This window comes from Salmo salar, chromosome 07 (genome assembly GCF_965601325.2).
Source record: "Salmo salar chromosome 07, fSalSal1, whole genome shotgun sequence".
In the NCBI taxonomy this organism is placed as follows: Eukaryota; Metazoa; Chordata; class Actinopteri; order Salmoniformes; family Salmonidae; genus Salmo; species Salmo salar.
The window spans coordinates 50,304,125-50,315,324 of NC_138297.1; the positions used below are offsets into that span (position 1 = coordinate 50,304,125).

General features: G+C 41.6%; 2 protein-coding genes across 2 annotated transcripts in view; one reads left to right on the top strand and one right to left on the bottom strand.

Annotated features, from left to right (window-relative positions):
* Positions 1-4,241, bottom strand: part of LOC106609432 (N-acetylglucosamine-1-phosphotransferase subunits alpha/beta) — a 41,203-nt gene extending 36,962 nt beyond the window's left edge. Inside the window, exons 1-7 of the mRNA XM_014208266.3 lie at positions 3,939-4,241; positions 3,517-3,602; positions 3,250-3,369; positions 2,842-2,892; positions 2,163-2,365; positions 1,829-1,893; positions 1,491-1,625 (exon numbers count right to left, since the gene is read on the bottom strand). Coding sequence (XP_014063741.2) covers positions 1,491-1,625; positions 1,829-1,893; positions 2,163-2,365; positions 2,842-2,892; positions 3,250-3,369; positions 3,517-3,602; positions 3,939-4,070 — 792 coding nt within the window. The 5' untranslated portion in view covers positions 4,071-4,241. The remainder of the gene's footprint in view (positions 1-1,490; positions 1,626-1,828; positions 1,894-2,162; positions 2,366-2,841; positions 2,893-3,249; positions 3,370-3,516; positions 3,603-3,938) is intronic.
* A 2,923-nt stretch (positions 4,242-7,164) lies between these two features.
* dram1 (DNA-damage regulated autophagy modulator 1) lies at positions 7,165-10,890 on the top strand. The gene is given in 7 exon segments (NM_001140657.2): positions 7,165-7,567; positions 8,319-8,386; positions 9,173-9,315; positions 9,718-9,895; positions 9,996-10,054; positions 10,192-10,284; positions 10,375-10,890. Coding segments are annotated over 7 exon segments (720 nt in total). The 5' UTR covers positions 7,165-7,436; the 3' UTR covers positions 10,423-10,890.
* The last annotated feature ends 310 nt before the right edge of the window (positions 10,891-11,200 follow it).

Consider the following 11,200-nt stretch of genomic DNA (forward strand, 5'->3'; position numbering starts at 1 on the left):
CAGTAGGAGGTGGATAAGGAGAGCTCACTGTAGTCATGAGGAGTCTGCAGATCACAGACTCTTTCTATTGTAGTGTAGGTTGACTAAGACCTTTTTTATTCATAGTGTTTATTATTGTCCCAGCAGCACCAGAGTGACCATTTCTGATGTGCATTAGGCTGTTCAATTCCATACAGACAAAAGTACTTTTATGGATGGAATGTGACGTGTAGGCCCAGCGTTATGAGAAAAGGCTGATATACACTGAGGGTACAAACATTAAGAACACCTGCTCTTTCCATGAGAGACTGACCAGGTGAATCCAGGTGAAAGCTATGATCCCTTATTGGTGTCACTTGTTAAATCCACTTCAATCAGTGTAGATGAAGGGGAGAAGACAGGTTAAAGAAGGATTTTTAAGCCTCGAGACAACTGAGACATCGAATTGTCTCAACAAAAGATTTAAGTGCCTTTGAACAGGGTATGGTAGTAGGCGCCAAGCGCACCAGTTTGAGTGTGTCAAGAACTGCAATGCTGCTGGGTGTTTCACGCTCAACAGTTTCCAATGTGTATCAACAATAGTTCACCACCCAAAGAACATCCAGCCAACTTGACAACTGTGGGAAGCACTGTTGAGTCCATGTCGAGTCCATGCCCCAACTGATAGGCTGTTCTGAGGGCAAAGGGAGATGCAACTCAACATTTGGAAGGTGTTCCTAATGTTTTGTACACTCAGTGTAGCTTTGTATGGATATAGTCTAACAATGCCAGTGGTGAGACAGAACTACAATACAGTATTTAAAAAATTATTTTTACAGTACAGTTAACCATCACTGGATTGTTTTGTTTTATTATCTCAGAGTAATCTGGCTTGTTACTGGCATTCCTCCTCCCAAAATATCTCAGAGTTCTGATTATAGAAAATGATTAGATAGACAATCCGTGGCCAAACTAAACCAGGGATTCTTTACTACCATAATACCTGTTTAAAATAGATGGAGACTTCTTCTGCTTAAGTGTTATTACTTATTCAATTGGGTATAATGATATTGTTTAAGGTCTGTGGTTATGGCAGACAGACAGTGTCTATGTTCAGTTGGAACACAATAGATTGTCTGATATACAAACGTTTGGAGCACGGCAATGACTAGCCTATCTTTCAAGTCATGACTCTGAGGTACAGCAAGGGTGACATCTTGTGGCTATATGAATATAGTTACATATTATATCTTATATTAATATATCCTGGAATTGTATATTCTTTTTTACTAAAATCTGCATTACTCATTAAATGTAAATAAAATATGTTGTGGCATATCTGTGCCTGGTTAAGAAAACAACGAATGTGTTCATATGATAAAATGGCATACTGTATTTTGTGAAACACTGCCCTCTAGTGAAATAACAGATACAGCTCCCTGTCTAAAATAAATACAGTATTTGACTTAGTATTGTGTTTTCCTGATCAATTATCCCAATTGTTTTCCTTTTTCCATCCAGGTTAGTCTTACCTGTTTGATCTTGCCAGTGACAACAGATGGCAGTTTGACTCTGAGCTGCTCTGTCTCCTTGAAGGATGCTGGGAAGCCACTGAGGTAGGCCAGGCTCTGCATGCGGACCAGACCTGGTGCTTCCTTATCTGTGGTCTACAGGAGGAACAGCACAATTGCTTATTGTAACCACATGACTGTGTGTCCATTGCCTATTCATCTTTAAGTAAGGACCAGTGTATCCAATTGGGGTAAATGCTCAATCATATAATGGTGCTGGAATCAGACAGGTCTTGGAAGTGTTCGTTGCGTCTGGTGCAATAGAAGTTGTAATAGCAGACTACAGTCAGGTAACTCACCAGGTAACATCTAGAGACAGAGCGCTTCAGAGCCTCACGGGGTGCGTCTGTGTAGGCCTTGTCCGCTATGGGAGGGAGGGAGAGAGCCATACAGAGAGAGCCATACAGAGAGAGCCATACAGAGAGAGCCATACAGAGAGAGCCATACAGAGAGAGCCATACAGAGAGAGCCATACAGAGAGAGCCATACAGAGAGAGCCATACAGAGAGAGCGAGAGATTTTGCTGTGATGACATGATTGGTGTTCTCGTACTGAGTGGGTAGCTGAATTGTGAAGTGAAATAGCATGTGTGTAGAGTGCCAGTTGGGAGTGTTTGTTTCAGTGACTCTTTACCATCAGCCTGAGAGTGAAAGATGACCACAGACACTGTGGTGGAGGGGTGGAGGGGCTTGGCCACTTGCAGCAGCATCTTGGCGGTGGAGAAGGAGGGCCAGAGCGATGGCAGCTCCTTCAGGGTGACGTTAGCTGGCAGAGCCGGGTCCAGGGCTAGCATGGGCGCTATGATACAATGGGACAGCAGACATTCTAGCTTCACACTGCAAACAGAAACACAGACATATAAAGAGAAAGAAAAAAGGTCACAAAACATCAAGATGGTGTCCACAACTCCAATCCAACATCACTACTTCTACCAAACCACTATGGCTAGTGCAAAACCCTGCTCTGTCTTGCTGCAGTTTGTACCACTTGCACAAGGCTTCCTTTGTGCTGTGGTTGCATCTCACACCTTAACGTCTGTGGTCATAAGCCACCTGTTGTTGCAGATTGGTCGACAACACTGAGACCCGTTCTCACAAACACTCAGTTGAGAGAGAAACAGGAAATACCAGCGATGATGTCAAAACCCTTGATCTAAGACGACCGTAGTTTGTGTCTCAAGATGGTTCATTATCATCAATTCCCTTCCCTTAGAGTTTGGAAGCATCCATATTGAGCTAGATATGTAAAGAATCTGTGTGAAAACCACAGTAAATCTACAGTAATGTACAGGTGTTTCCATCTTATCACTCACCTGTCCTTCGGCAATTCAGTCGGATCACTTGCATTCTTTCCCAGCCGTTCCCTATCGTGAGAAACAGTCCAGAAAGTCAATGCACTGATCCGTTAACGCATGGAATGTTTTGTTGGGGAATGTTCTAGTATCGTGATTGAAAATCGACCTTTGAGCTAACAGAATCACTCTCTGGCAATATTAGTTAGCTACATATTTGGTCCCCTAGTCTACACAACAGGATGAATGGGAACGATTCAATCATGTAATGTGAATAGGTACCCGCTTCCTTTACGTGCTAATGACATTCAGCGGGCCACAGTAAGCCTCTCTCCGTCAGCCATTTACCAAAACAAATATGTTCAGCTTGCATTCACGTAATACTATTCCTGTAGCCTAACGTGTGTGACGTGTGACCATGTGCAGTACCTCAGTGTTCTCTGCTCTTCCTCCAGCTGCTCTCTCACACCACGTAGCTGCTTCATCAGGTCAGTGTCCGTGCCATTCACCCAGGTGTACACCACATCTATGGGCATGGGCAGGCACAGCCTACCGCGGCACAACACCATAGAGAAGATTCACATCCATTTCAAATCAGTAGACAGACAGAAGGAAGGATAAGGAGTAGTGAAGTGAGACAGTGAAACACTGGTTATCCCTGTCGTGGATAGCACTTGGGCAGGGAGGGTTACTCACCGAGTCTGGAATGATTTCCCAGCTACATTGTCTCTATACGAGTCAAACAGTACATGGTACTGATCCCTACTCCACTCTACCACCACCTACACACAGAGAGGGGGATGAGATTATTGACCACTGAATGTATTGTATACTTCAACATAACCAGCCAGAACAGGCCTTGCCTTACTTAACTAAGTGTAACGTGTCGCTCGCAGACAGACAGGACAGACAGGCGCACACGCACACACACACACACACACACACACACACACACACACACACACACACACACACACACACACACCCACGCGCGCGCGCGCGCACACACACACACACACACACACACACACACACACACACACACACACACACACACGTTAACTGCTGCATCATTGCGTTTGACAAGGGTTAGCTTGTTAGCTAGCTAAGCTACTTACTTCTCCAAACTGGAAGGCAGAGACGATCATGAGGACTATCCCTCCAAAGCAGAGGTACAGTCCATAGCGGTGGGACAGACAGGTGTAGGTCTGTCTCTGCAAGAGTTTCAATACTGAATTGATTATCACCATGGTTCTCCTTTGCAATCCATATCTCTTCAGTCATTCACCGAAGACGCAGGTGCATATCGGAGTTAATATAAAGTAAACACTACAAAACGAAAGATGTCTTCTTTGTCACATGACACCTAGCAAAAACGGTCAAAGCACATAACCAAACATTGCACTTCCTTTATGATGATGATGCGCCTTGACTCAAATGTTCCGGGTGCTGCTTTAAAAAAAACTCTATATCGCCCTCTATCGACTAGGAGGAGTTGTGCTATACATTTAGCGTGGTGTGTCCTATACATAGAAATACACGGAATATACCTAACATTAGGAACACCTTCCTAATATTGAGTTTCTTCCCCCATTTGCCCTCAGAACAACCTCAATTAATCAGGGCATGGACTCTTTTATTTATTGTTATTTATAGTAACAGGGGAGAGGATTGGGGATGAATGAGCCAATTGAAAGCTGCGATGATTAGGTGGCCATGATGGTATGAGGGCTAGAGAGGGGAATTTAGCAACCACAGAGAGTCAGGACACCCGTTTAACGTCCCAACCCGAAAGAAGGCATCATACACAGGGCAATGTCCCCAATCACTGCCCTGGGGCATTGGGATATTTTTTTAGACAAAGGAAAGAGTGTATCCTACTGGTCCTCCAACACCACTTCAAGCAGCATCTGGTCTCCCATCCAGGACCAAACCTGCTTAGCTTCTACAACATCAACAACACAAAGGAGCTGATCAGGGATTTCAGCAGACAGCAGAAGGAGCACGCCCCCATCCACATCGATGGGACCGCATTGGAGAAGGTGAAAAGCTTCAAGTTCCTCGGCGTACACATCACTGACAATCTGCACCGCCCGCAACCGCAGGGCTCTCCAGAGGGTTGTGCGGTCAGCCCAACGCATCACCGGGAGTACACTGCCTGACTTTCAGGACATCTACAGCACCCGGTGTAACAGGAAGGCCAAGAAGATCATCAAGGACCTCAGCCACCCGAGCCACGGCCTGTTCACCCCGCTATCATCCAGCGAGTTCAGTACAGGTGCATCAAAGCTGGGACCGAGAGAATGAAAAACAGCTTCTATCTCAAGGCCATCAGACTGTTAAATAGCCATCACTAGCCGGCCTCCACCCAGTACCCTGCCCTGAACTTAGTCACTGTCACTAGCAGGCTACCACCCAGTTACTCAACCCTACACCTTAGAGGCTGCTGCCCTATGTACATAGACATGGAATACTGGTCACTTTAATAATGGAATACTGCTCACTTTAATAATGTTTACATACTGTTTTACACATTTCATATGTACTGTATATACTGTATTCTAGTCAAGGCCATCCTATTCAACTAGTGCTGTATATATACTATTCCATCCACATATTCTTCAGATATACTACATATTCTCTCCACATACTGTCCATAATGTCTATACTCCGGACTCCGACATTGCTCATCCTAATATCTCTATATTTCTTAATTCCAATCTTTTACTTGTAGATGTGTGTGCATTGTTGTGTATAGTTAGATATTACTGCACTGTTGGAGCAAGGAACACAAGCATTTTGCTACGCCCATAATAACATCTGCTAAATATGTGTATGCAACCAATACAATTTGATTTGATTTGACAAGGTGATGAAAGCATTCCGCAGGAATGCTGGCCCATTTTGACTCCATTGCTTCCCACAGTTGTGTCAAGTTGGCTGGATGTCCTTTGGGTGGTGGACCATTCTTGATACACACAGAAAACTGTTGAGCGTGAAACGCCCAGCAGCGTTGCAGTTCTTGACTCAAACCGGTGTGCCTGGCACCTACTATCCTATATCCTGCCTGTTTGGCCGTGTCCGGGGGTATCATCGGATGGGGCCACAGTGTCTTCTGATACCTCCTGTCAACGCCTCCAGTATTTATGCTGCAGTAGTTTATGTGTCGGGGGGCTAGGGTCAGTCTGTTACATCTGGAGTATTTCTCTTGTCTTATCCGGTGTCCTGTGTGAATTTAAATATGCTCTCTCTAATTCACTCTTTCTCTCTTTCTGTCTTTCTCTCGGAGGACCTGAGCCCTAGGACCATGCCTCAGGACTACCTGGTATGATGACTCCTTGCTGTCCCCAGTCCACCTGGCCGTGCTGCTGCTCCAGTTTCAACTGTTCTGCCTGCGGCTATGGAACCCTGACCTGTTCACCGGACGTGCTTGTTGCACCCTCGACAACTACTATGATTATTATTATTTGACCATGCTGGTCATTTATGAACATTTTAACATCTTGACCATGTTCTGTTATAATATCCACCCTGCACAGCCAGAAGAGGACTGGCCACCCCTCATAGCCTGGTTCCTCTCTAGGTTTTTTCCTAGGTTTTTGGCCTTTCTAGGGAGTTTTTCCTAGGGAGTTTTTCCTAGCCACCGTGCTTCTTTCACATGCATTGCTTACTGTTTGGGGTTTTAGGCTGGGTTTCTGTACAGCACTTTGAGATATCAGCTGATGTACGAAGGGCTATATAAATAAATTTGATTTGATTTGATTTACTACCATACCCAGCTCAAAAGCACAATATTTTGTCTTGCCCATTCACCCTCTGAATGGCACCCAAACACAATTGATGCCCCAATTGTCTGAATGCTAAAACATCCTTCTTTAACCTGTCTCCTCCCCTTCATATACACTGATTGGAGTGGATTTAACAATTGACATCAATAAGGGATCATAGCTTTCACCTGGATTCACAAGGTCAGTCTATGTCATGGAAAGAGCAGGTGTCTTTAATGTTTTGTATACTCAGTGTAGAATGGATGCATCCCTCTGCAGGCCTTCCCACTCAGATTAGAATGAATAATGAACAATGAAGTTAGAAAGAAAGAAAGAAAGAAAGAAAGAAAGAAAGAAAAGAAAGAAAGAAAGAAAGAAAGAAAGAAAGAAAGAAAGAAAGAAAGAAAGAAAGAAAGAAAGAAAGAAAGAAAGAAAGAAAGAAAGAAAGAAAGAAAGAAAGAAAGAAAGAAAAACATTTTGGTTCAGAAGAGGATGAAAAAAAATTGTGTTCGTGTGTAGCCATTTTATGTAAAGCTGTGCGTCTTATTTTCTGTTACATGCGGAAATGATCGGAAGAGGTACCGAAGTCAGCCCACACTCAACATGACTGAAGTTCAATACTGTCTAGACCACGTGATTGCAAAATAACCGCTTACAGTATAGTTTACAGTAAGAGATGTCACTTTTTAGGTGGCCGATTAGACCAATTCTAAAATTACTTTAAATCTAAACTCTGAGAAATATTGACAGAGGGATTTTACCTGTCAGTATTCTGCATCGTATTTATTCTTTATAACTTGCACCAAGGTCGGTCTGTCTGCGTGGTAACTTTTCCTGATTGCCGACAAAATGTTTTGGTTCATGGAGGGATTATGCTTTTTACCAACTTTTTTGGTCATCTGGTCATCTAGCACGTTTATTGTTTCCTACCTAATTGCATTGTTCGAGGATGATGTGGATGTTGTCTTCCCCTATATAAGGTAAGATGATGATTATTTATCAGCAGCCTGAGTATTTTTATTTTCCACGAACTTGCCGTTCTTCATTAAACTGTAATAATAGCGTTTACTTATTGTTATTTAAATCAGTGGGGGTATTGGAAATAATGTTTCTTTATTTCCACTCATCAAAACCGGCGATATTGACGGAAATCATATCGCATTCTTGCAACAAAAATAAATCAGTTTCGTTTTCCCCACCACAGTTGAAAGCTGTACTTGGCTGGTTCCCAGGTGACAGCTGTATGGTCTACAGCGTAGGGGCCTGTGAACCCCTTAATGTCCGGTGTGTGTCCTCACTTGACATTTAAACAGCTTTGTTTATTGAGCAGATAGACATTTAACACATATGCAAACTAAACATTACTAGGCATAGATAATGAATAATGGTTTTACTAATTAGCGCTCTATTCAAACGATTAAAGCCCTCTATTCAGTAATATTTTCTGTCGATATAACGGAATTATTTGTTTGTCATCAAATGGTATGGTTTGACAATTGAAATGCAATTGTCTATTTGGTTAATAGATTATGCCAATGGTATGATTTTGCTTTGATTACATTTTTTTATTTAATTTAATAAAAAATGATATCACTTTCTGTTCTGTTATAATTTAATGTGTATAATGATTTTTTTATTTAATGTATTGTTTAAATTAAATCCAGATGATTTAAAATGACTTCCAGACATGGCATTAATACACACATTAACCCTGAACTATTTTTTCTTTAGTGACACTGGGGCTAAACCCCCAGAGAGCTGTGTCTTTGGCTTGATGACGGTCATCACTGCATTTGCAGGTGAGCACAGAAAGACACTAAAACCATGAAAGGGCTTTTTGTCTTAGTGTAACGGGATAGTTCACCCAAATGACATATTTGGTTTCCTTACCCTGTAAGCAGTCTATGGACCATATATGACAGCAATCCATGCTTTGGTTTAGTTTCCTTGGCACTGTTTCCACATGCAAATGTCATGGGACGATGTTAGCATTTTTTTATGCTTCATGTTCAAATCATCTATAAGTGAATTTGTTGAGCTTCACACTTCATTTTAGATACTTCTGGATGATTTGGACATGACACCCGAAAAATACTAATATTGGTCCCATGATTTAAATTGGATTTGTGCCACAAATTCTAAAACATTAGCATGTGGAAACGGTGATAGAGAAACTAAACCAAAGCATGATTTGCTGTCATACCTTGTCCATAGATTGCTGACAGTGTAAAGAAACCAATGTGTTATTTTGTAATTTGGGTGAAAAATCCCTATGAGAAACTCCATGGGTTTTTCCAGGTCAGAGACAATGTCAAGAGCTTTATTCACACTTCCCATTTTTTGGAAAATGAAAGCAGAAATGCATGGTTAGACGTGGCTGCGAGAATTGGTATGATATTGTATTATTACGTTTCACTTCACTATGTTTGTCTTTCTTTGTTACCTTTGTTTTAAGGTGCAAATAAAAAAATATTGCAGCAGGTTTCACATATGCCTACAATAGCCTACTGTGACCGTATACTGTCTTAATGTGAAAAGTGGTCATAAAAACGTTCACTCCATGTGCCATGACAATTCCTCTACAGGTACGGCCACCATGTATGCCAGATACAAGTTTGTGGAGAAGCTCAATGAGACAGCAGGTGGTGTGCCCCCAGTACTGAATCAGGCTGCTTTCTGGATTGGAATGCTTTCTTGTTTGGGGATGTGTTTTGTGGCTACTTTCCAGGTAGGTTGCCACGGGGCACAAACGTCAGTTCAACAACTAGTTTTGATTCACATTTGGCTGAGTTGTCAACTAACTTGAATTCAACAAAAAATGTCACCATCCCATTGGGCACAGACATCAATTCAATTTGCCTATTCAACTTTGATTCAACCAGTGTGTGCCCAGTAGGATGTAATTGGATTTAAGATAAAAGTTGGGTGAAATCCAATAAGTTTTCCATGTTTATTCAATATCATCACATTGAATTTCTTTCTTTAAAATGATATGGAAACAACATTGATTAAACCAGTTTTTGCCCAGTGGGTTGTCACCCCTTTAGTGTGAAGATGGAGGGGTTTTGTACCATGAAGTGACAGTGTGATATTCCATACATGATCTCTCTGGCGTGTTCTTTTTCTCCAGGAGACAACGATTACGGCAGTTCATGATGCAGGTGCATTACTCTTCTTCGTTTCTGGTGTTCTGTACACCATCCTCCAGTCCATCATATCCTATAAGGCCTTCCCCTATGGATGTTCCTTGGCCTTGTGTCGTGTGCGCACAGGAATTGCAACCATCGCCTTCCTGGCAGTTTTCCCCAGTATCCTTGAAAACAATAGTAACCCCTGGTGTCTAAATGATTTTAATCATGAATGATCATTGTTTTATCAAAGAAAATATCTCCTTCATTTTCCATCCAGCTGTTGTCTGTGCTGTCTTTGTGACACAAACCACACTGCATAGAAAAACAAAAGACGAGGTACAGTATGAGCACATCTTTACCAAGAACACCACTCACATAAACAACAAAGACGGACGACATTCTGGATCCATATAGGCTTTATAGGCCAGAGAAGCTAAACGTGCCAATATATCCGACTCTCCCTGTCATTACAGGACTATGTGTTCCATCTGGTGAGCGCTGTGAGTGAGTGGATTGTGGCCTTCAGCTTCATCTTCTTCTTCTTCACCTACATCCACGACTTTAAAGTGAGTTTTCAGTCACCACTCTGTCATTGGGGTAGGAATGATTCTCCTTTATTTGAGTGTTTTTATTTCTCTTTGTCCTGTTTCTTACAGAAGTTTACTCTGAAGCTGAGAACAGAGTTTGTGGACTATTCCCGATGAAGCATCGATTTGAACCTTTTAATCTGAATATTTACAAAATCAAATGTATTTTTTCTACTTTTATAAAGCAAATGTATATGAGATTATCTGAATGGTATCATTTATTTCTTTATACTGTATCCATTGCAACATAACCTCAGTCTTAACGGTTAACCACAAAACAAACACATCCTATGACATCCTGGGTTAATGAAAGAGTTAACCCATTGTTCATCATCTGGTGGGGCAAAGGTCAGTATTGCGCAAGAAAATCACAAGATCAAGTTAATTTAGAAACTTAATTTCACCAATCACCAGTTTATGGAAAGAGGCTGTATGTACTCTTACCTACTCCAAGGTTAATCGTTTGATATTACTATGTAAATATTTTTCTAGTTAGATATTTTGCTCAAGAAAACTATTGTTTCTCAGGCTATTGAGGAGAGGCATATCTATGTTATACCTTTGTAATAAAGTAACTCAAAATACATACAGGGCTATGTGTGACGTATTTATATGTTCCAAACACAGTGTTTGAATGATAAGGCGGCCACATATCTTTAGCCAAAATGTGTTATTTATTTTTCAGGCTAAACTGCATAAACACTACAGGCCATACTTGTGAACATTAGAAAAAGTTTAAGTTCAAGGTTAAGTTTAAGCATCAGCCAATTAAAATTGTTGACATAGTGGCAGGTGATCAAAGTCTACATATTAGCTGTTCCCATTACATACAGTATGTTTGCACATTTTGCACTATGCTAACCTCACCAGGTGGCTGTGATAATTTTCTGTAGGA